General features: G+C 44.5%; 1 protein-coding gene across 8 annotated transcripts in view; it reads right to left on the bottom strand.

The window, feature by feature from the left end:
* Positions 1-600: 600 nt before the first annotated feature.
* Positions 601-25,975, bottom strand: part of LOC133504523 (NAD-dependent protein deacetylase sirtuin-2-like) — a 31,943-nt gene continuing 6,568 nt past the window's right edge. Inside the window, exons 1-11 of one of the 8 annotated variants that reach the window (XM_061826818.1) lie at positions 14,929-15,001; positions 14,619-14,680; positions 12,058-12,169; positions 9,461-9,533; positions 8,856-8,944; positions 8,661-8,743; positions 8,240-8,471; positions 7,030-7,698; positions 5,397-5,714; positions 5,177-5,308; positions 601-3,871 (exon numbers count right to left, since the gene is read on the bottom strand). In XM_061826818.1, coding sequence (XP_061682802.1) covers positions 3,513-3,871; positions 5,177-5,308; positions 5,397-5,714; positions 7,030-7,698; positions 8,240-8,471; positions 8,661-8,743; positions 8,856-8,944; positions 9,461-9,533; positions 12,058-12,169; positions 14,619-14,680; positions 14,929-14,965 — 2,166 coding nt within the window. In that variant the 5' untranslated portion in view covers positions 14,966-15,001 and the 3' untranslated portion in view covers positions 601-3,512. Of the gene's footprint in view, positions 3,872-5,176; positions 5,309-5,396; positions 5,715-7,029; positions 7,699-7,774; positions 8,472-8,660; positions 8,744-8,855; positions 8,945-9,460; positions 9,534-12,057; positions 12,170-14,618; positions 14,681-14,928; positions 15,018-15,592; positions 15,759-17,252; positions 18,985-19,818; positions 19,886-25,975 lie in introns of those variants that run through there. The other 7 variants (XM_061826820.1, XM_061826821.1, XM_061826824.1 and 4 more) reach the window with 7 other exon arrangements.

The following is a 25,975-nucleotide window of genomic DNA, read 5'->3' as shown; positions in this document are numbered from 1 at the left end:
ATTTTCATCTAATTTGATGACAATTTATTTTCTTTCCGTTGCCCTCCATACAATAAAGGTTTATATATGCTGTATATGTGTGTTTTGCAGTCTCCCTGATCTTGCTGCAGTACTTCAGATGCCTCAGACCACCATCTGTGGTCCCCCCCCCCCGTTTTAATTATTTATTTTTTTTTACACACACACACACACACACACACAACACACACACACACACACACACACACACGCACACACACACATATATCTAATGAATTAATGTGGTAAAGCCTTTATACACACTCATGTATACATAATATATTACATATGAAATATGTGATGGGGCGACCGCGCGATACTATGTGTCAGTGTATTTTTTGATCCTCATTCTCTTCTTAATATCTGTACAATTTCGTTTGTGTGTGTGATGCCAGCTGTTTTTGGTGCTTGAAATCAACATGCAGGCAAAAAGCCAGATGTCTCATTAGGCAGATTTGATTGGCCCGCTCATTAAGAATTCAGCGAGATGGCGCTTCCATATATGCGTATGTGGAGCTTTTTGTGTGTTTCATTTACATAAGAGCTCCTGCGTATAACTATTTACATGTTTCCGTATGTAATTTAACTGCATCCGTCAAGTATCTTGGTTATAAAATTGGTGTTGATGACTTTGTCATGAATAACAAAATTCAAATGCTGACAGTTTTGAAAGTTTGGTGTTGTGAATAAGGATGGTAATATGTTACTAACATAACTACAGATGTTTAAAGAGAAGTGTACAAAGTAACCCTAACCCTTCAATGAGGTTTTTCAGGTCTGCTTTTATTCTTTTTTTTAGGTCACATCTGGTCCTGATTTCAGCATCAACATACATATAGTACATACATATAGTACTTGTGTGGGTACAACTTCCAACACACTACTCGCTTCCTGTTTGTCAGTACTGCAAATTCCCCCATAGCAAGTAGGATACAGTACCTGGGCCATCCCTCAACTGCATGTGTAAGCTTGCTAAGGCACTCTAGTAGTTGTAATATTACTGCTGCTCTGTAAAAGTTTATCAATAATGTCTTTTCCAAGCTTAAAGTCGGTTTTACTCTCAATATTTCTCAATGTCCTCATGGCTCTATGTGTCCCCGACCAAGTCACATGTTCAATCATTTTTCTTGTAATAGCTTCAAAGGTGCCTTCGCTGCTAGTGAATGTGCTCTTTTGTTCTTTTTTATTGACCTCCAAGTCAGGTCAACAACAGCGGAAGGAACAGCAGCTTTGCACTTCACAACCGCGACATCATGTCACCTGCTGCCACTTTCATTTTGAAACATGCAAATTTTTACAATCAGTCTTTTGAAAACAAAAAGTGCAACAGGTGGGATGGACTTGAGTAGTTTAATCATCTACTTCAATGAGGTCATATACATGCTTGAAATTGTAACACTGGGCTTATTTCTTCATTTTTTTAAATCAGTTGAGCTGAACAATGACTTATTGATGTTTCGGCTGTTGTCCTCATCAACTATACAGTATAATGTAGTATACAAATCGGAGATCCTAAATGAACTGATGGATTCATCTCTTAAGAAAGAACTCCGGAGCTCCATGATCATTGCTATTATTCGCCCCCAAAATTTCTAATGTAGTTTAATTATTCCATTTGTGATTTGAGCTCATGGAGCACACAACAATAAAGCGCACTCGTGAATTTGGACTCAGGGCCTCCTTTGTGGGGTTTGCATGTTCTGTGTGGGTTTTCACTGAGCTGTTCAACTTTCTCTCAAATTCCCAAAACATGGCGGCTTAGTTGTGGACTAGTCCAAACGGCACATACAGTATTGGTTTGAATGGTTGCTTGTCCTGCAATTTACTGGTGACCAGTCCAAGGGTATACACATCCTTGACAGCTTTTGAAATAGCGCTAACTTTTCAGCACCGATTAGTACAGTGTTACCACTTTGACACACACTTCTGAAATAACATTCCATCCATCCAACCATTTTCTTAGTCGCTGATCCTCATGAGAGCGCGGGAGTGCTGGAGCCTATCCCAGCTGTCAACGGGCAGGAGGCAGGGTACACCCTGAACTGGTTGGCAGCCAATCGCAGGGCACATCGAGAGAAACAGTCACGCTCACAATAACACCTAGGGGCAATTTAGAGTGTCCAATTAATGTTGCATGTTTTTGGGATGTGGGAGGAAACTGGAGTGCCTGAAAAAAACCCACGCAGGCACGGGGAGAACGTGCAAACTACACACAGGCGGGTCCGGGATTGAACCCTGGACCTCAGAACTGTGAAGCCAATGCTTTCCAGCTGATCCACCGTGCGTCAAAAATGGATTAAATAGTGTAGTGTAGGGTGGGCCAAAGAGCCACATCATACACATGAACATCATTCCCTCCTTATATGGACCTTTGCTCAGCCAGATTTATAGTAAATGTTAACATAATAAGAAAAATTGACTCTTACACAGTACCAAAGTCCTCTTCTTCTTCTTTTCCTTTTATCTTGTCCTGATTAGGGGTCGCCACAGCGTGTCGTCTTTTTCCATCTAAGCCGTGCAGCTCCCTCACTAACACCCACAGTCTTCATGTCCTCCCTCACCACATCCATCAGAGTACCAAGGCCACAGGTCAGAAATAAAAAAAAATAAACTCTGTGCTCTCTTGCACAGATAAATGATCAGTTCAACTAAGTCTTGGGTGTCATAAATCCCATCTAATGCAGCACTAAAAAACTCACATGGTTCGAGGTCTGTGTGCGCCTGTGAATCAGTAGCCGTGTTAATGTCCAATAGTCTCTGTTCAGTGTGTGACAGGTCTGATAGCATTTGTTTAAGATTTGTTTTCAGGACACAAGATTTCAGCGACATCACTGAGGCATTTTAGTGATTTTGGGCCATTGCAATGTTCCAAGACAGTTGACACGATGCAAGCTTTAGTCTCTGGATGCTTCATTATTTTTTTTTAAAAACTGCATCTTCTTCCTATCCATCCATTTTCTTGGCCGCTTATCTTCACGAGGGCCACGGGAGTGCTGGAACCTATCCCAGTTGTCAACGGGCAGGAGTCGGGGTACACCCTGACTGGTTGCCAGCTAATCGCAGGGCACATCGAAACAGCCGCACTCACTTCAGTTTGAAAAGAACAGTAGTTGAAGATTTTATATGCAGCAGAAAATGATGAAGAGGATACAGTATTCTTGTCCCATTTCTAAATTTACCAGCAAAAAATGTGTGTGTGTGAAATTAAGAGCATGTAAGGGTTGATTTGGTTTTGTAGTTGGATGTGAAAAACTCAAGTTAGGCTTGCATGCTTTATATTACAGTCACCAAAGTGAGATTTCTCGAGTTGTGAAGTCTGTGGAGGGGTTTTCCTGCGCTTAAATCGATATCTTTATCTCTCTTCTTTCTTGTGGTCTTTGAGCCTTATCTGTGTGGTAGATAAGGCTGAGCGCAGTATAGATTTATAATTTGAGTATTTTAATGGATAACTGGACCATTTTTGTAATCCCCAATCAATTGTTACATTTTTAATGTTATGTCCTTTCCTCTTCGCCCGAAGCGCAATCATCACGTTGTCCATCCTGCTGCTCAGTGTCTTCTCCATCAGCCTTTGTGCTGCTTTCTGTCTCCTGGTGTTGTTCATCCTTCCCACTTTCTTCAAAAGCCCCACTCTCAACGTCCGAAGCCTGTGCAGATTTTTCAGGAGACGCCTGTCTGCGAATGGTCCGTCGGCGTGTACTGTGGCGGGATTGGTTGTCGTGCATGGTGCGCCTGCGATGCCATTGGCTGAGAGAGTGTTGGGCTTCAATGCTAAGCTGACGGGCAGCCAGGCGTGGCTGGAAGCTGCTGATGTAGTAGAGGGCGGCGTACAAGGTGGTGAGGTAGTAGCCACCTGTTGATGAGGGGGGTAAAAAAAAAAAAAAAGTTAAATCTCTAAAAGCAATGGGACATCTAACATACATTCACGTGGACAGAGATTAAGGGACCAATTTTGAGATTTTTTTTGAGATGGCTACATATTAATATGACAGCCAATATTTAACAAGCTACCATAACCTTGTGGTAAGCACCTTTGCCTCACAGCTCTGAAGTTCAAGGTTTGAATCTTGTGCATTGGTTTTCATACACATTTGATTGAAGACTTTGCCCATAATGGTGCCTGACTGGTTGACACATCTGCCTCATAGTTTTGAAGACCTGGGTTCAAATTTGGCCTCGCCTATGTGGAGTTTGCATGTTTTCCGCGTGACTGCATGGATGTTCTCCGGGTATTTTGGTTTTCTCCCACATCCCAAAAACATGCATTATAGGTTCATTGCCTGGAGGTATGAATGTGAGTGCGAATAGTTGTTTGTGATTGGCTGGTGACCAATTCAGGGCGTCTCAGCTGAAGATAACCGAGATAGCCTCCACCACGTCCGTAACTCGACTGATGATAAGCACGTCATAAAAACGGCTGAATGGAACAGAGCTGTTATTGTGAATGGTTGCTTGTGTGTACTGAATACAGTATGTTCCAAAGGGTCCACTTCACCTGTGTGGACAAGCAGTCTAGAAATTGGATGGATGGATGTCCAAATATGGTAATCCGCATTGAGCAGACACAGTTTACCAGTGTTTCTCACCCTTTATCGAGCTTTATTTTGGATAGGAAACATCTCATAGCATGGCACTAAACAAGAAGGATACAGCGATAAGGATGACCTCTTCTCAATTTATTCACAATCTGGGCCCATTTAGTCAAACATACAGCTGATCTATTCACAGGAATTGAAGACATCCACCAATTTAAAATGAGATTTTTCTTACCGCTCTCATAGCACACTAATATGCCACGGCACCATGATCAGGATTCGCTGCACTAAATGGTAGGCGTCTCCAGTTATGATCTTTGAGATCAGAAATTAATATAATGTCAGGAAGGAAAAATAAAGCACTCGATCCAAAATATCCAATTTTACAACTCTCCATTCTACACTCTGCTTCAGCACTTTAATCCAGAAGTGGCCACAGATCACAACTGTTGCTAAGGTACTACTATGGTAGCAAGCAGTACAAGTGATTATTGTTTGCTTAAAGTAATTTATTGACACCGTATTTGAAGAAAAGACGGAAGTCATAAACCATGATCTTTGTGTTATGGTGTTACTGTAAAGCTCTTTTTGCTTAAAGGTAAGTCTGACTGTATCTTCTATACCTTCTCCCTGCAGCTGTGTTGGGTCCAGCAGCTCCATCATGTAATCCGTGTCTAGCTGCAAGTTAACCAGCTGACTACGTAAAAGCACCCACGTTAAGACAGGCAGAAAATCATCAGCTCCAAACACCACATCTGAAAGAGGGGAAAGTGGGATTCATTATTACTTTACCACAATGGGAATGAATTTCATAGCCATGTGCTTGAAAAAGCCCTAAGATACCTGAGCTGGCATTGGTACTCATGCTGTGGTAGATAGTCTTGCAGATTTTGAGCAGTATATGGACCTTTTTGTTTGGGGAGTAGGCCGTATGCATACTCATCCACCTTTGTTGAATCCGTTCAAGGGTGACGGAGTCAGGAACGCCAATTCCAGCTGTCGCTCCGAGTGCCTCCACACCGTTGTCTTCCAGAACACGCTGGTTGTTCTCCAGTCGTTGCAGACTGCTGTCAGTGGTGCGCCACACGTGTAGGCAAGAGTAGATATGAGCTGAAACAGGCTTTAGGGCCACCTTATGCACTGAGATCTCCACCAGCGAGTCTAAAGAAATGAAACACACAAACAGACAACGGTGAGAGCTCCCATAAATTCTTATGGGTGTCCACATTGGTGGCATCTTGAGCATGACCCATCTAAACAAAAAATTATTGCTTTTTGTATTACTATACATGAGATTTTATTGTTATTTGTGTTATTATTATTAGTAGTAGAAGCAGTATACACTATATGAATGGACATGTAGGTGTATGAATGTAAAAAAAAGTCATAGTCAATTTTTTACTGTAAAATAAAACTCTATAAAAATAAACGGACTCCCTTACTACTCAGATTATACATTAATATATTTGAGTACACTTTTTTAACATTTTGATATATTGTATCTTATGAAACAGTATGATGTAACTCAATTCCACAAACAAAGTATTGTAACAGAATGTAAAAGAAAAAAAATCCAGAAACTTTGTCAAGGCAGATTTTGTATCTCGTTCTTTTAATGGATGCTACTGAATTGGACTATTGGACATGTTGCTAATGATAATAATGTGTGTAATAACATTAATCAGGGACGAGAATGACCAATTTGGAAAAACACTGAAAATGACTGTCAATGGGGGGGTTGATATTTTTTGCTCCTCTGAACACAGAGTGCACAGCACCTTGCCGGGAATGTCCACTTTTTGTATGTGTTCGGTTAGACACGTTGATACCGTTTTCGGTCCTATCTGCACGGTTACACTTTTTTCAAGCCATGCCCGTCTGAAACAGTTTTAGATTCCAGAATCCTTGTCAATTGCCCTCGCTCGATCTTCATCCTTTTTTTTTAACTCTTTCGGAATCGTAAAACTTTGAACACACCGTCACTCAGTTTGCGCCATCTAAGTCCCATTACTTGGCTAACTAACAAGTTACACTGAGATTTCTGAGAACCGAGAACACATGTACATGGCAATGGTGAAACTTGATTAACCACTAACATGATTGGATCGTTATACTGTATAACTCTGTTGTCCAATCGAGTAATGTGCCACAAACAAGTTTTAATGTTTATGTCGCAAAATGCAAATATTTATACTACCGAGCAAGTGAGAACGGCATATGATAGTCGTGTTTGTGCTAGCACTAAGCTGAACTTGCAGCTCGGAGCCCACCACCAAGAGGCAGGCGCACGATTCCCCCCCAAAATTTTCTCAACGGATTTGCGCTTATCTCGAGAATGGTCATTTTGGTCTGAAAAAGTCAGAAATCCGCCGATCGGCGGAAAATTCTCATCCCTGATTAATGTAAGTGTGTTAATATTTATTGGCACATTTCAATGAGCGCAGAAAGGGAAAAGTGTCACTATGCCTTCGCTCACCTATTTCTGAGTCACTAAGGTCAGTCATACTATCCAGGAGTGCTTGGATGTCAGGGTAGTCCAAGAGAGTCTCCCTCAGCGACGTAAGTGAAGATCTCACTTCTTGTAAGAACTCAGACCCACTCAAGCCACCAGGATCAGGAGCTTTCTGCAGCGTCGCCTCTACAAATTGTCTTACAGCCTCTGCAAAGGACCCATGTTTCTTCTCGCTCAGATCCAGCACACGGTGGGTCAGCCTCTTCTTCTGACACACCAAGCTCCCAAGAGCCTGGCCCACCGCTGAGAGGCGTTGTATGACTTTGCCGGCCAGCCGATGGGCCGATGGGTGGTGCGCCGCTGAGCTTGGCGACTGATCCTCCAGCTCTTCTTCAATGCTGCTAACGGACAGCGAGTCGAGCTCAGGGGATAGAGGGTGAAGCAAGGAGGACGGCCTCTGGGGTGGAGGCAGCAAGAATCCATCCTCGATCCAGGACACTCTGTGAGGGGTGTGAGACCCAGGGCTGGCACGGTTCTGCAGCTCAGTAGTAGAAGGAAGTATGTTCCCTGTGCTCCCTCTCTTGGCAAGCCTGGACGTGGAACTTTGGCTTATGCGCCTGAGGACAACCCCTCCTTGGAGAGCTGACATTGATGAAGTTAGTGGGGAATCTTCTGATTTAGCTCTGACGAGTCCTAAACATGAAACACAAATTACGCTACTCACAATACATGAGAGATATTCAGCCTTTGGGTGAAATTGAAAACTCACAAAAATCTGTAGATGATCAAGATGTGAGCACATCACTCCAGAATATCCATTCATCCATCCATTTTCTTTGCCGCTTATCCTCACGAGGGTCACGGGGCGTGCTGGAGCCTATCCCAGCTGTCAATGGGCATGAGGCGGGGTACACCCTGAACTGGTTGCCAGCCAATCACAGGTCACATGGAGACAAACAGCCACACTCACAATCACACCTAGGGGCAATTTAGAGTGTCCAATTAATGTTGCATGTTTTTGGGATGTGGGAGAAAACCGGAGTGCCCGGATAAAACCCACGCAGGCACGGGGAGAACATGCAAACTCCATACAGGTGGGGCCGGGATCGCACCCAGGTCCTCAGAACTGTGAGGCCAACGCTTTACCAGCTGCACCACCGTGCCGCCCATTCCAGAATAAATACTCTAAAACAAATGAGTGAATGTGATTTTTTTTAAACAAAAATGAAGCAACCTGAGCACTCAGTAGTGCCATTAGAAGTTTCCCGGTCCAAAGAAATTGCTCGTTTGCCAATCAGGCTCGCCCCGGCCCATGTTCGAGTGGAACTGAGGCGTCGTTCTCGCTTAAAATGTGTCGGCTGTGAGGTGCACTGCAAATGAGTCGTCTGATGTGAAAGCCAGTCATCGCCGTGTTCATGCAGGTAGAGCGGATTGATGACACACAATGCCCCATTGGTGGAGGTCAACTAAATAGACACACAAGCCAATTAGCTTCAATATTTACATTCACATAAACAAAGCAGTACTCACTGATGAGCTTTTTGACACGAGAATACACACCCACACATACAAAGAAGGAGATTGTTTTAATTGTGTATTAGTAGTTTTGAGTTAATTTTATTCTCTCAATAAAACACCACGAATCATTATAGTACCTGTATGGCACACATTACAGTGTTTGGCTCCATGTGGGTCATTTCATCAGACATCTGGTCAGGTGGTGTGCTGAGCCAGGTTTCTATAGTACAGAAATAAGATTCAACATTTATGAGTTGGTTCATGCAATCAAGCAAGCTTTTTGTGATCAGTACATGCAACTGGACGATAAAATGAGACTTTGGAAGACTCACGGGGTTCAAGCTGAGAAAGACGATCTTTGGTGCGCTCAGACACATTTTCCAACCAACGAGGAATCATTAGACAGTGAGCCAACACGTCTCTAAAAACACGAGGTATCAAGCAGCTGAATTATATTACTTCAACATTCAATATTTGTGTTGACATGAGTTCTAATACAGGTATCAATACACCTGCATCTATAAATGCACGTACATAATAATACTAACTACTGGACAACACTGTTTGGTGTTCACTTCATAATGTTTTTTATTGCTGCTGGAGAACTGCAATGTATTGTACTCAGAAGTGTTTATAAAATACCTGAATGAGCGGGGGAAATATTAGGTGCAATTCTATACCACTGTAAAACTACTTTACTACTAAAAAACATGTTTGAATACCTTTTGACACCATCTGTCAAAACTAAGCATTATTATCTTTGCAAATAATGTTTTTTTTTTTCGTGTACATCTTATTCATTGGTTTTCATGTGTACTAAATGCTGCAATTGGTGCGTAACAGTTGACCTGGTTTTTACCTTGATATCTGTACTCTATTCAGTAGAATAGCGTAGGTTTCTAACTACAGAGCAAACTAAAAGACATCAGGAGCTCACCTGGTTACAGAGTAGAAGAACACCAGCTGAGCCAAGTCATGGAAAGAAAGAAGAGACTTTGACAGCTGAAAACCTGCCAGACAAATAGTGGGAAGTGTAAAAGTCAGAATATATATATTTTTTGTATGTGTGTGTGTATTCCTTGAAATAAACATCATCGATAAACACAGATCAAGTGCTGGTCATTTCAAAGAGAGGTGTTACATTTTTTCCACACACGTATTTTGGGTCGGTTGTGACAAGTGTAACATCATTAAAATATAACACAAAGCAAGTTTTGGAGCAAAATATCTGATGACAACCAAAAATTATGATACTGTACATGTAGGCACAACAATTATAAATGCTAAACAAATTACAAATCGAGAGATCATCTTTTGAGGTTAAAACAATTCTGAAGATGGTAAAATATATTTAAAAAGGGTGTCCACTTCCTAAAATTAACTTAACCTAATTTATATGACTTGATTCTGACAAATTTGTGTCTTACATCACTGGAACACGGACATGTGTATTTAGTCAGTCATGACTGCATTCTGAATTAGATGATATAATTCCAAGACAACAAGTAAATGTAAAGGATTATGTTGACGAACATCATGATCAGACTTTAGAATGTCCACATGTGTACTTGGCCCCAGGACACCCGAGCCTGGAGGTTGATGATCAGCTTTGTGGTTGTGTCATTGCATTTGCGGCCACGTGTTACACCATGTGTCAAACGGCTGGCCTGTGGGCCAGCCGTTTCCACAACATCATTTTATATGGCCTGTGAAAACAAATCAAAGTTGCTAATTGTCTTCCAATGTAATAACGTAGAGGTATTGCAAGCATTTTTGTTTGCAATCCTGCTTAGAAAAGAATCGTAGTAGTTAACATTATTTAAAGGCGTCTGATTTTACAACTAGTTACTCATCCATTTGGTGTATATATCCAATTATTCAAAGTGATAATTTATTCATATGGGTTCACAGTCATAAAGGCCCTCCAAGGGAAGACGTGGCCATGACAAAAATGAGTTGGACACCTCTGTCTTAGACCCTCATTTGCAGAGCTGTAAACTGACACCTGGTGATGAGTTGGTTCTGATGGTGAGGCAAGATGGCTATCGAGCCTGGCTGACCTGTACTGCGAGGGCAGAGTTCCCTATTTAGAAGGAGCTCCAACTATTACCACTGACAGAATCTCTCCCACATCTGAGTCCAAGTGGACCATCTCCCATGCCTCAATTGTTGAGGCAGGCGAACAGAGCTGTGGCTGTAAGGCAGTTGATGTGGGAATCACCGATCATGTTAGTTGACACCAGCATTCTGCTGTCAAACTGAACATGATGTCCTTCGGGTCCACAATCAAGCGTCTCAGGAAGGATACCAAATTGTGTATGGTGGGAAAAGGGCACTGCCAGTTTCAATTGAGAGGCGGTGGGCTGAATACATTGAAGACTTCCTCATTTCCGATGACATGCCTTCCCATGAGAAAGTGGACTCTGGAGATACTATAGCAGGCTCACCTATCTCTGGGGTTGAGGTCACCAAGGTGGTTAAAAAGTTTCTTGGTGGCAATGGCCCCTGGGGTGGATAAGATCACAGAATTCCTAAAGTCTTATGGGCCCCCTTGGTATGGACTGTTCTGTCCCTGTAAGACCAGCATCAGAGATTGGTCCGCATTTTTGGACTCCACGACATATGCCCTTTGTCACCAATTCTGTTCATAAGCCCTATGAGCAGAGTTTTAGGCACAGTTAAGATTTTGAGAGACTCCTGTTTGGTGAGTATTAAATCTTTATTTTTCGGAGAAGATGTGATTCTGCTGGTTTCATCAAACTCCGATCTTCAAATCTCACTGGAGCTGTTTGCAGCTGAGTATGACATGTTTGGGATGAGAATTAGCACCTCCAAATCTAAAACAATGGTACTCATTCAGAAAAGGGTGGTGTGCCCTTTCAGATTTTGAATGAAATCCGGACCCAGGTTGAGGATCTGAAGTATTCTCGAGTCTTGTTCATGAGTGATGGAAAATGGAGTGGGAGATCAACAGACGGATTGCTGCAGTGTCGACAGTCATGCGGGCTCTGTATCAGTCTCATGTAGTGAAGAAGGAGCTGACCCAAAAGGAGAAACTTTCAATTTACCTGTTGATTTATGGTCCTACCCTCATCTACGAACACAAGGTTTTGGTCCAGACTCTCCCTTAGAGACAAGGAGGGGCTCGGAATCAAGATGCTGCTCCTCCACATCAGGAGGAGTCAGATGAGGTGGCTTGGGCATATGGTTAGGATGCCTCGCAAACGGCTCCCTGGTGAGGTGTTCTGGGCTCCTCTTAATTAGAGGAGGTTCTGAGAATGACCCGGGACATGGTGGAGAGACTATGTTTCCCAGTTGACTTTAGAACAACTAAGGATCCCCCGGAAGAGCTCCTAACGGTGCTGCCCTCGCGTCCTGACCATGGATAAGTGAACTAAATGGAGGAATCATGTTGTTTTATGAGAGTATTTCCCTCTTTAGAAGAAGGTAAACTGATAGGTATGCATCAGAGTCATTGTTTCAATAAATATATACTCCTAAAGAGCCAAGTTCAGTATCAATATTTGTCCATACCTGTGGTTGTGCATGAGAGTTTATACTCAAGAACAGCTTCATCCTCTCCTCCAGCAGACACACACAGGAAACTGGGCAGAGATGTCACACAGTCCCTCACAATCACAAAACTCTGGAAGGAGAATGACAATGACTAATTTCAGTACCCGAAACGTGGTTGAAAACTTGGGAAAACTTGACAAACACCATTCAAGAAATGACAAAACAAAAGGAAAGTAGAAAATGATGATAAAGGGATTAATTTAATCTTGAAAGTGAACCATGATGTCACAATTGTTTCTGGAACTTCAGTAGGTTAAATGCACCACTCGTACATGCTAATGGAAGCCAGTTGCAACTGACAGTTCCACCAAGAAACTCAACTTTTTCCACACTTTGTTGGCCTACCACTATACAGTAATTTTTAAATGTAATGTCTGAAATGATATGGCATTTTCAGAGATACTGAGTATCTAGAATACAAAACATCTGATCCATAATGGTCTCAGCCATTCGCATTTCGGAGACTTTCAACAACCATCAGAGACTTCATATACTGTACCATCCAATGTTTTCTTTTTTGGCCTCTCACATGAATCGGTTAACCAAGAGAGGCATCATATATTATAGATGTACATGGTATGGTAGCTAAGGATGCACTTTAACCCTAGAGAACCCAAGACATCAAAATCCTCTTTTAAAATTGTGACCTAGTGGATTCTCTAGGGTTAAATATGAAATGAGGTGTTTCCGTGTTTTGAAAAAGTGGGAAACAGTGATGGATATTTACTCATCATGGCTCAGAATGAATTATCAACACTCTTACTACAGTACTCAGTTCATTGGGTTTAGGATGACTTGTCATAGGAATATACTGTATTACTTTCGCATGACAAATATGTGTATCATCTGAGATTTGAACTCCTATCTTCAAAGAAGAATAAAACAGAAAGGAAATGATAATGAACTAAAATAAAGTTCTTCTTTGGCACTTGGAATTTTTTTTCAAGGAAAACACCATTGACATAACTATAGATTACAGTATATTGACAAATTGAGGTGATTATCTTTTGGGAGTCAACAGTCTAAATAGTTGCAAACTTTTAACAGCAATATAGGCCTACCACCCCTGTTGGAAATCACCACCTTATCAGGATGGCTGGGGGGTCCCAATGATTGGAGGAGCGAAGTTATCTGGAGCTTCACCCCCCCAGTAGGGTCACCCATGAAAAATAGGTCATCGGTGAGCGACCTGATAAAGCAAGTCAATAACACTCCTATGAAGAAAATTGTGTGGTGCAGTGTGAGCTGCGTGGTAGGCGAAGGGTTCTGACTGTTGTCTGTGCCTATGCACCAAACAGCAGTTCAGGGTACCCACCGTCTTTGGAGTCCTTAGAGGAGGTGCTAGATAACGCTCCCGCTGGAGACTCCATCGTTCACCTGGGAGAATTTAGTGCTCACATAGGCAATGACCGGTGAGACCATGAGTTCTGTTTTTGGACTTCTGTGCTTATCATGGATTGTTCATAATGAACACCATATTCAAGCTTCAGGGTGTCCACATGTGGACTTGGCACCAGAACACTTTAGGTCACAGTTCGATGATCGACTTTGTGGTGTCTCTGGATTAACAGACTGGGTGTTGGTCCCCTTTATAAGAAGGGGTACCGGAGGGTGTATTCCAACAATAGGAGGATCACACTCCTCAGGTTCTCCAGTTAGGTCTGTTCAGGGGTGCTGGACAGGAATGTCTGTCAAGAAGACAAATCTCAGAGGCTGTCAGATGCTGGTCTCCATTGTCGGCAGTAAGTCGGACTCATATCCGGTTAGGGTTGGACTCCACAAAGGCTTTCCTTTGTCACCGATTCTGTTCATAAAGTTTATGGACAGAATTTCTAGGAGCAGCCGAGGTGAAGAGGGGGTCTGGTTTGATGGCCTCAGCATTGCATCTCTGCTTTTTGCAATGATTTGGTCCTATTTTCTTCATCAAGCAGTGATCTCCACCTCACTGGAGTAGTTGTGGTAGAGAAGGAACCAAGCCGAAAGTTGAAGGTCTGAATTTACCAGTCGATCTATGTTTCTACCCTGCCCAGGGTGTCCAGGCTCTCCCTTAAAGACAAGGTGAGAAGCTCGGTCATTCAGGAGGATCTTATTATGGAGCCTCTTTTCCTCCACATTGAGAGGAGCCAAATGAGAAAACTGGGGGTTCTGATTTCAAATGTCTCCCGGATGCCTGCCTGGTGAGGTGTTCCGGGAACTTGTCACTGGGAGGAGACCCCAGGGACAACACAGGACACGCTGGAGGGATTTTGTATCTCAGCTTGCCTGGGAACACCTCAGGATCCCCCTGGATTAGTTGCATGAAGTAGCTGGGGAAAGGGATATCTGGGCGTCCCTGCTAATGCTACTCCCCCTCAACCCGACCTCAGATAAGTGGTAAAAAGTGGATGGATAGATTGATAGGCCTATCAAGTACTATGTTTTTTTTATATAACCTAACCTGTTATATTTGATTTGTTTAACAATGGTTGAGAAACACTATTGGTGTAATGAAACACAGTGGCAATCTTCTTGTGTCTTACATCACTGCAGCTTTGCTGAATGTGTTGTTCACACTCTGACAAAGGAAGTGGCTTTCTGTTCACTATGGAAAGAAACAGAAAGAACTCCCCTGCAAGCAACCGGCCACAGAATGCATTCAAAGGCACTGCATCGTAATTGGATGTATGAGCAAGTTACAATTGAAATAGCTGGGCAACAGCCTCTCTATATTTCTTTTAACATTAGGCCATTTTCAGTGACCTGTGATGATTCCACAATGCATAGATTTGTGTAAGGCACCTTTTAAAATTAAAAAAAGCATAGCTGATAACATAGAAACGTAAAATGTACCTTGTTGTGTCCTCAGCTGTTGTTTCTCTATATACATTGCACTGATGTGAACCTTTCTATATTCAACACTACTTCTGCATTCAGCCAAGAAAGTAATGCGGTCTGGTATTGGATGTCTACCAGAAAAAAGGAACTACTTATTTATCACAAAGAGAAGGTGGTACTTTTTTTTTTTTTTTTAGTCTGGGCAGAGTAAGTTCACTTATACAGTTTAAGAAAAGACAACAAAAGTTTTTTTTTTCATATAGTGGCAGATAATGTAATACAAGAAGCGAAGTGTATGACACGATGACAGTTCTCACTTTACACAAATAATGCTGCATTTTAATTATTGTGAGGGAGATTTAAATTTGACATATTTGCATTGGTGTAAAACAATGCTGCACCGCAAGAGGACTTTGTTATTTCACCACTGATAAATTGAACTATTAAAATGCATACTGCTTTGGTAATGTTGTATTAGAAGTCTTTTGCAAAGTACTGGTAAAATTCTAAACATTGTCATCAATGTCAATTCTGGAATCAGATACAGAATGCATATATTCCCTTCTGTTTGTATAATTGGATGAATCTTTTTAAAATTTTCACTGCATTTTCTGTTATGCAGGATAACGGATTTTTGATGACCACTGAGCAACAGCATGTGCGTAAGTTGGCAGCTAACCCCAGAAGGTGTTCCAGAGAGGGCGGAATGGGCCTGCTCTCTTTTCCAGGGTGCAGCAGGGCACCAGGCTTTTTGACAGCTTCGAAGGTTTTCCAGCAGAAACAATTTCCTCAGCCTTCTCCTCAATGGGATAGATATTGTTCCTTTCCGTGGACTGTGACCCTCCCTGGACATAATTGCACAGGCAGTGCATGTATTAGTCACATTCTCAAAAAAAAAAAAAAAAAAAAAGCAGATTTAAAAAAAAAAAAAAAACAGGTTCAGGAATTTACTTACATGTTTTGGGTAACTTTAGCTCATGTTAAAACAGTTTTCTTCGATACAATTTGCAAAGATCTCCATGTGATGCAATCCTTTCTTCCGTTCTGTATGGCGCAATTTATTTGAGTAGACTAAAATGGGAACCTCACTGTTTTGTCAAAGCTCGATGCTTATGAATGTTTTGTCTGCTGCACATGGTGCTGCTGCCTATTATTGCACGTACAGTGCAACATGTGAAACGGTTCAGCTGCGGTCTTTCTGTATGTGGTTAGCCCTGCATCAGAAGTCTAAGCAGAACAGGAAAAGTTTTAACTGCACCCTTGTCATTGAAAACGTGTGACATTATATGGTCTTCCTTTAAAAGCAGCAACGTCGCTGCCTTTATTTACCATTGTAAACAAATACTGAATACATGGTCAATAAATTCAGAGAAAATGATGAAAAATAAAGTCCATAGTCACCTGTGTAATCTTAGTTGTTGCCCCTTTGTTAATAAAATGTTTAGGATTCTAAAGTTCACAATGACTATATCTAATAAGTGCACAAAAATGATACATGAGATATACAGGACATGTGCAAAGGTTTTGGAACAATTGACAACTGTGAACAGATGGCCTTCCCCAAAACTTTCCGTTGAGTTAAAAGGTCTGATTTTTCAAAAATGTATTTGTGGGAAGGAGGATTAAAATTTTCTACATGTGTGTTTATTAATGTTTGTGTAAACTACAACAAGGTGACAATCTGATTTTGTCAATTGTACAACACTTCAATGACAGAAGAAACAAGAGTTTTACAAAGATAAAATTTATTGCCAGATGAGTTATGTATTATTTCACACAAGCCAGTATTGCGCTCACCCACCAGATGATCTCCCCACTCATAATTTTACTGTGATCTTATTTGTGTTGCTGCATATATTTGTCACTCCTTATAAATGCATTATTTTTATGAACACACATATGCTTTTCAAAATGCCAAGCAAATTCACATCAGTGAGAGCAAAAAATATACATATATATTATAGACTTTGGAAAAGTTTCCCTCATAATATTGCACTAGTATATTAACAAACCACCACATTAACTTACAAAGGACATTTTTAGTTCAGAACATATTGATTTGGGACCATACCAAAGGAAAGAATGTTGGATGGTAATATGATGAAGCTCGAGTGAATGTGGTTCTAACGTGATCATCAAATGTTTTAGAGCAGGATTCCACAACCTTTTTTCGCACCGTGGACTTGTTTAGAGAAAGCATTTTTTCCTCAAGGAGTTGCTGTCAAGGTGTGGCATGCATATTATATATACAGGGTGACTGAAAACTAACTCCCAATTTTTAAGTACTGTACTTGTAATTTATTTCAAAGTATAATTCTTACAAGAAATGAGCATGTGAAGAAAGTATTACATGGCATTTTATTTCAAATTTGATATAGTGTCAGTTTCTCAAGCTGCCTGGGAACCACCATAACTGATTTCACGTAATCTCCCCCCCCACCCCACACACATACATATTAATGAAAATATAAAAATACAATTAAAAACAGGCTCCAGTGCAAGAAATATAATGAAAAGTGGCAATACTCTAAAAAGTATGAGGAAAAAAAAGAAGAGTTTTCAACCTGGATTTTAAAACATTCACACTTGGGGCTGACTTCACCTATGAGGCAACTTCATCCATTTTTTTTTTGCAGCATAATAGCTAAGTCACCATGTTTGCCTTGGGCTCTGCACTCCACTATTTGACCCGAGTCAGTCAATCTCAGAGCTCTACTGAGTTTGTATTCTGTAAGCATTTCTTTCTTTCATGTATTCAGGACTTAAACCATTTAGTGATTTATGGACCAGTGGCAGAACTTTAAAATCAATTATAAAGCTGGAAGCCAGTGTAAGAACTTTAGAATTTGAGTTATGGCCTCTGACCTCTAGTCAGAACCTGAGCTGCAGCATTCTGAATGAGCTGCAACTCTTTAATACACTTTTTGGGCAGTCCAGTCAGAAGACCGTTACAATAGTCAAGTCTACTTGAGTTAAAAGCATGGTAGATTTCTTCCTGGTCTGCTTGACACATATAAGCCTTCAGTCTAGATATGCTCTTCAGACACTGCAAAACTGCATAGATATGACAGTTTTGAAGAAGCTATAATAGCTTTGAAGAATTTGACCCAAGGGTAGCATACACAGGCTGAACAGGAGGGCTCCAAGAACTGACCCTTGAGGGACCTCATAGGCCATTGCCATTTGTTGAGATTGAGCACTTCCAATGGTTACAAAATAGCTCCTCCTGATATTTTCTATTAAAACAAGCTTTCTTTTTCTTTGCGGTAATACAACCTTATTTTTAGGAACGTAACGTGTGATCGATGTGCAATCTAGAGTTGTTTCAGGAATGTTTTGTTCAAAGAACAAATCTTCAGTGAACATTATGAACTGAAATCAATCACTTTATGAAATGATTGGTTCTTTGAGCTCGCCGCCATTAGCGAGTCGGCTGGGAGCAGTAATGGAACTGCTGCAATTGCGACGCACAGCTGTTGCGGTGGCGAAGATCCATTGGATTTTCAAAGTCAAATACACTTAACACGCGAAACGCAGTACAATAGTAATTGATTTACATTGCTCATTCTTTCTTTGCAGCCCAGTAACAAATACCTCACGGGCCGGTCTGTGGACCTGGTGTTGGGGATCACTGTTTCAGAGAAATTCAGCTTGCCACTCTTGTATACATTACCCTGCAGTGTCTACAGTCAATTTATTGTTTAAAGCAGCTGAAAAATGTATCTGTATTTTTCTGTAAAAACAGCCCATGGCTACATCATTCATAGAAACTTTGAAGCAAGTCCTCGTAATTGAAGTGCAAAAAAAATCCCAAAAAACATACATATACAATAGCAAGGCATGTGAAAGGAATTCTGTGTTTGTTAGCCTGCACTCAAAGCTTCAACTGTAAACAATAAATATAGCTCATAATGGAGGACAAACTCCAATACCACTAAGATACCCGAAAGACTACACTTCTTTTTACACCACTGATGAAGAGCTTGCACCTTTGCTCTCACATGTCCTTCCCTCTTTGTCCTGAGCATCGATCCTGGCATGCTCCCGCTTCACTAATTCTTCCAACTCCACCTGGAGAAGAGAGACAGTTTTTTGTGGCTAATGTTGATATTAAATACACAAAAAACTCAAAAGATGCAGTACATTGAAAGCAGCTTGCAATTTGCATGAAATGATCTGGAAATCTCAGGTGGAGAAACAAAATAGTTCTTTTCATATACAGTACTTTCAAAAATCAATGTTCCCCATTAATATGAAGTAAAATTCCATTAATCTGTTCAGAGGAAACCGTGGACGACTGTTTAGCACATCTGTCTCACAGTTCTGGGGACCTGGGTTCAAATCGGGGCTCAATTGCGTGGAGTTTGAATGTTCTCCCCAGGCATCTGCAGGATTCTGGTTTCCTCCCATGTCCCAAAAATGCATGGTAGATTAGTTGAAGACTCTAAATATCTCGTCGGTGTGAATGGGAATGCATAAGGTTTTTGTTTATATATGCAGTGTGATTGGGTTGTGACCAGTTCAGAGTGCACCACGCCTCTCCAAAGAAGATACTTGGGTTAGGCTCCAGCATACCTGCAACCCTCGTGACGATACGCGGTACAAAAAACAGATGGATTAATTACTTTTATTTTAGTTACTGTATGTACTGTACTATCCATGTGTTGGTTTGGTGCCTTGAAGAGGCAGGGCAAGTGAATGACTGTCGAGTTTGTGTAGAGGACCTGTAGAGTTTAGCTGGCCCAACTTGTTCGGTTAGTCTTCGTGTAAATGGCTACATGTGTGGTGGTGGCCTTGAAAAGCTCCTTGCGAATTTTCTCATTTTGTAATTGGATTTGACTCTTGTGGCCATCCCCTGTATTTATTCTATGCAACCAATGAAATATAAGGCACAAGAGTTATTACCTTCCATCCCAGCAGTTCAGCAAGTGCCATACAACCATCATCACATGTGCTGATATGAGCAACATCTCTAGAAAGGGAGAAAAGCCTACGATATATTAACTTGATTAACATCAATAACAATTTCTGATACTTCACAAATAGTTGTAAACGCTTCTTTTAGCTAAACCACAGGTGTTAAAGTCAAGGCCCGGGGGCCAGATTCAGCCCACCACATGATTTTATGTGGCACAACTTCCATGATTCTTGTGAAAATCTGTACCAAAATTTCAAATTGTCGGATACCATAAATGATAACGTTGAGATGGGAGCATTTTTGTGTTGGCAAACATGAACAGCGGTTGAAAAACCCATTACCCTTGATTCCTGATTTCAAAACTAGTTCATAAATTTTGTGCATAAATATGATAAATTGATGAAAAAATGTTATGGCTTTGCAGTCATAATGGCTCACGACTGTCATGATCCTGGATTCCAGCCAGGGCTGGGCGTGGCCGTCTAATCGGAAGGGTCACACCTGCGCCTCATGACCTCCGATTAGACCCAGTACATATAGGACCCGGGGTACGACAGAGACTCTGCTAGATCGTTGCCTCTCATGCCTCGTTCCCGCACTACCGTACTCCTGACGTCTACCTCCCGTGTACCGACCAACGCCTGTCTCCCGACCTACCCCGTAAGCCTGCCGTTACTGATCTTGCTGCTTGTTTGGACTGACTCCCTGGTAACCGTCATTGGAACGAATAAAGGCTTATTCCGCACTGCTTACCTCTCACCTGAGTCGTGCATTTGGGTCCACCCCCGAGTCTCGTCCGTGACAGAACGATCTAGCCAAGAACATGGACCCAGCCGACTCTGAAGCCATTCGCCGTGCGCTGCAAGTGCAAGAGGCTGCTCTCCAGGGTATGACTCACCAGATCCAGGAGCTCTGCACCCAGCTGCAACCGTGGCTAGCCTCCCAAGCTAGCGCGGCCGCTCCTGTGCCTCCCCGTGCCACCATCACTCCGCTCTCTCGACCAGAGCGGTTCTCAGGCGATTCCGGTAACGTCAAGCCCTTCCTGGCGCAGTGCGATCTCCACTTTGAGCTGCAAGCTTCCGCTTTTCCCCACGGACTGCTCCCGGATCGCCTTCGTCATTTCCCACATGACAGGGAGGGCGGAGGCATGGGCCACCGCCGAGTGGAGCCGTAACTCGGAGACCTGCCGCTCATGGGCGAGCTTCGTCTGCGCGCTCACCCAGGTGTTCCAGTATGCGGCTCCGGAACGCCAGGCGGCGTCGTCACTCATGACAATTCGCCAGGGGCGTCGCCGCGTGTCCGACTACGCCATCGAGTTCCGGATTCGGGCTGCCGAGAGCCGCTGGAATGAGGAAGCCCTCCATGACGCGTTTTACGAGGGACTGTCCCCACAGATCCGTGGTCACCTCGTGGCCAAGGATCTTCCGCCTTCGCTTAACTCCCTCATCGCATTGGCCCTCAAGGTGGACCAGCGCCTCACCGTGCAGAGACAGATGGAGGGCCTGAGGGAGGAGGAGAGGGAGAGTCGCAGTCTGGTTGTTTCCGCTTCCCGGCCACCCGTGTTGTCAGCTTCACCGGAAGCCATGCAAGTGGAGGGGCTTGGCAGCTCAGCGGAGGAGCACTTACGTCGGCGACGAGAGGGACGCTGTTTTTACTGCGGGCGTTTGGGACAATTGATCGCCCGTTGCCCGACTCGACCAGGGCATTCTGACATCAGGATCGCTACTCCGGTGAGTGTGCGGTACACCGCGACGGGGTCAGGGAGGTCCCTTCTTCACCTCACCTTGGGAACGGACTCCCGTTCATGCTCTGTGACGGCTTTCATAGATTCTGGGTCGGAAGCAAACCTGATAAATCCCCGCGTGGTCGAGGAGCTGGGGGCAGCAACCTTTCCCACGCAACGTTTTCGTCACGCCTATGCCGCCAACAGCAAGTTCCTTTGTCGGGTTACACATCGCACTCAGACGCTACGTATGAGCTTTCCGGACGCTCACTCGGAGCCTATTAGCTTCCATGTCTTCAACGCACGTAGTAGCGATATCATCTTGGGCAGCCCGTGGCTCAAGGAACATAATCCGCACATAGATTGGACCACGGGTCAGATCAAGACTTGGAGAGAGGACTGTCTCAGTCGCTGTTTCGCTGTCCGGGAAGACAGGGGTATTCAAGTCGCGCCGGTTTGGCTAACAGAACCTAGTACCGCCCCGGACCTGACCGCGGTGCCCTCCTGCTACCATGACCTACGGGAGGTCTTCTCTGAATCTAAAGCAAAGTCTCTGCCGCCACATCGGTCATACGACTGCGCGATTGAACTCCTGCCAGGCACCTCTCCTCCCAGAGGGAAACTGTTCTCTTTAACCGGACCAGAGCATCAAGCCATGAGGGACTACATCGAGGACTCGCTGGCAGCCGGACTCATTCGCCCCTCATCCTCACCAGCCGGTGCGGGGTTTTTTTTTGTCAAGAAGAAGAACTCCACGCTGCGACCCTGCATCGACTACCGAGGCCTGAACGACATCACAGTCAAGAACAGGTACCCTTTGCCGCTTATCTCTACAGCATTCGAACTCCTCCAGGGAGCCCGGATCTTCACCAAGCTCGACTTGCGCAGCGCTTACCATCTGGTGCGGATTCGGGAAGGGGATGAGTGGAAGACGGCGTTCAACACCCCCAGAGGGCACTATGAGTATCTGGTGATGCCCTTCGGACTGACAAACGCTCCGGCCGTCTTTCAGAACTTCATTAACGACGTGCTTCGGGAGTTCCTGAACAGATCTGTCTTTGTTTATCTGGATGATATTCTCATCTTTTCAGCAGACCTAGCCTCTCACATTCAACAAGTCAGAGAGGTGCTCCGGCGTCTGCAGCAGCACCAATTATACGTGAATAGGGAGAAGTGTGAGTTCCATCGGGCATCCGTGTCCTTCCTGGGCTTCGTCCTGGCTGAGGGAGAGATACGGATGGATCCCGGGAAGGTCGACGCGGTGCTGCGGTGGCCTACCCCCACCAACAGGAGGGACGTACAGAGGTTTCTGGGATTTGCCAATTTCTATAGGAAATTCATAAGGAACTTCAGTTCCGTGGCCGCTCCTCTGCATTCGCTCACCTCGCCACACACCCTCTTCGACTGGTCCGGGACCTGCCAGGAGGCCTTCAGCAGGCTCAAGGCAAGTTTCACTACTGCGCCCGTTCTCATTATTCCGGACCCAGATAACCAGTTTGTGGTGGAGGTGGATGCATCGAATTCAGGAATCGGAGCAGTCTTGTCGCAGAGGAGTCCCAGGGATGGAAGGATCCACCCGTGCGCGTTCCTGTCTAGAAAGTTGACCCCGGCAGAGAGGAACTACGACGTGGGAGATAAGGAACTGCTGGCGGTCAAGAGCGCGTTGGAGGAGTGGCGGCACTGGCTGGAGGGCACGCAAGTACCGTTCGTTGTCTTCACGGACCATAAGAACCTTGAATACCTGAAGTCTGCGAAGAGGTTGAACGCCCGTCAGGCCAGGTGGGCCCTATTTTTCACCCACTTCCACTTTAAGGTGTGTTTCCGCCCAGGCTCCAAAAACGGCAAGCCGGATGCACTCTCGCGGATCCACGAGGGAGGGCGCACTGATTCAGACGCCGCTACTATCCTGCCAGCGGGGTGCTTCGTGGCCGGTTTCACCTGGGCGATCGAGTCACGGGTGAAGGAGGCTCTGGGAGAGACACTGTCACCCGCGGATTGTCCGTCGGGCCGCCTGTTCGTCATCCCATCTCTGTGGGGAGACGTCATAAACTGGGCCCATACCAACAAGACGGTCTGCCACCCGGGTATGGCGAAGACACGTTCAGTGGTTGAACAAAGGTTCTGGTGGCCTAACCTCAGCAAGGACGTAAGGGAGTTCGTCAACGCCTGCCCGGTGTGTGCTGCCAATAAGACTTCCCGCCTACGGCCTGTTGGTGAGTTGCAACCCCTGTCCATCCCCTTTCGTCCGTGGTCACACATGGCGCTGGACTTCGTCACCGGCCTGCCGCCTTCTCAAGGGAACACAGTGGTGCTGTCCATAGTGGACCGTTTTTCCAAGATGGTCCACTTCGTGCCGCTTCCGAAGATCCCGTCGGCCAAGCAGACAGCCCAGTTGGTATTAGACGAGGTCGTCCGTTACCACGGCCTACCCCAGGACATCGTTTCGGACAGGGGTCCACAATTCAGCGCCCGTTTCTGGAAGGAGTTCTGCAACCTCATCGGCGCTTCAGCAAGTCGGACATTGGGTCATCACCCAGAGTCTAACGGCCAGACTGAGAGGCTTAACCAGGAATTAGAGACCGGTCTTCGATGTCTGGCATCCAGGGACCAGAGCACGTGGAGCCAGCACATCAAGTGGGTGGAGTATGCCCACAATTCTCTACCCTCCGCTTCAACAGGTATGGCTCCACTCCATGTCGTGCATGGGTATCCTCCGTCCCTGTTTCCTCCACTGGTCACAGAATCCACAGTTCCGTCGGCCCTGGCCGTGGTGCGACGCTGCAAACGGACCTGGGAAGCAGCTCGGAGGACACTGCTGCGCATGAGCAGCGCCTACAAGGCCGCAGCAGACCGCAAGAGGAGGGCCGCACCAGAGCTCAGAGTGGGACAGCGAGTGTGGTTCTCCACCAAAGATCTCCCGCTGCGGACGGAATCCCGCAAACTTGCTCCCAGGTTCGTTGGCCCGTTCCCTGTTTCCAAGGTTATTAACCTGGTCGCCGTCTCGTTGAAACTGCCCAGGTCGATGAGGGTGCACCCTACGTTCCACGTCAGCAGACTTCGCCCGAATCGCACGTCGTCGCTGGCTCCTCCGCTCAAGTCCCCCCCGCCCCCCCGCATGGTCGACGGTGGGTTGGTGTACACCGTGCGCTGGTTGCTGTCTTCCCGCCGCAGAGGGAGGGGGGTCCAGTACCTGGTGGACTGGGAGGGATATGGCCCGGAGGAGCGCTCTTGGATCCCCTCCCGCTTCGTCGTGGACCGCTCCCTCATCAGGGACTTTCACGCGGCTCACCCTGATGCGCCTGGGCCGTCCAGAGCCGGCCGTTGAGGGGGGGGGGGTACTGTCATGATCCTGGATTCCAGCCAGGGCTGGGCGTGGCCGTCTAATCGGAAGGGTCACACCTGCGCCTCATGACCTCCGATTAGACCCAGTGCATATAGGACCCGGGGGACGACAGAGACTCTGCTAGATCGTTGCCTCTCATGCCTCGTTCCCGCACTACCGTACTCCTGACGTCTACCTCCCGTGTACCGACCAACGCCTGTCTCCCGACCTACCCCGTAAGCCTGCCGTTACTGATCTTGCTGCTTGTTTGGACTGACTCCCTGGTAACCGACATTGGAACGAATAAAGGCTTATTCCGCACTGCTTACCTCTCACCTGAGTCGTGCATTTGGGTCCACCCCCGAGTCTCGTCCGTGACAACGACCACAATGTAGCCCGTGACAAAAATGAGTTTGTATTCTTACTTTGAACAGCAAAATTAAGTTAAACAACAACAGTTATAGCAGTGGTTCTGCTATGATCTAAGATCTTAAAGGTCCCATATTTGGACTACTTGGGCCTTTAAAGAGTGACTCTCTAACATGGAGTTAATATGAAGGTGTCAGTTTCATTTGAAAAACATCTCAGGTTTGTCATATGAGTGTCCAGAATAGGCTTTGTTGATAGCTACTTCTGTTTGACCCAGTTTTGTATCCACTTTGACCACCTTTGAATAAGACCGCCCCATTTCCTCTAATTGGTAGCCTCTGTGCAGAGGAACATTACATCCTATATGCTAGCAAAACCCTTTGGGAAAATATGGGACCTTAAAAGGAGTTGATTTGAATCCAGAAAAAAAGGCATGTTTACACATTAAACGGGATTTTAATTAAATTTACAAATCTATAACCTTGATCAATTACTGCTTAAAAGTGGTTTCACCTTATAGTGAACACATACACCCTTGAATAAATGTTTTGTTAGTCATAGCATATATCCAAATTTTTTGGGAGGGATTTTTTTGTTGTTTTATTAGATTAAAAATGACATTGTATCTACATCTCTCTCTCAATCTCTCTCTCTCTCTCTCTCGTACACACTAACATTTAATAAAACAACATATCTGACTGTTTATAGCTACAGTGAGGGAAAAAAAGCG

The sequence above is a fragment of the Syngnathoides biaculeatus genome, chromosome 8 (genome assembly GCF_019802595.1).
Source record: "Syngnathoides biaculeatus isolate LvHL_M chromosome 8, ASM1980259v1, whole genome shotgun sequence".
Taxonomy (NCBI): domain Eukaryota; kingdom Metazoa; phylum Chordata; class Actinopteri; order Syngnathiformes; family Syngnathidae; genus Syngnathoides; species Syngnathoides biaculeatus.
This window is presented reverse-complemented; position numbering and strand designations above follow the sequence as displayed.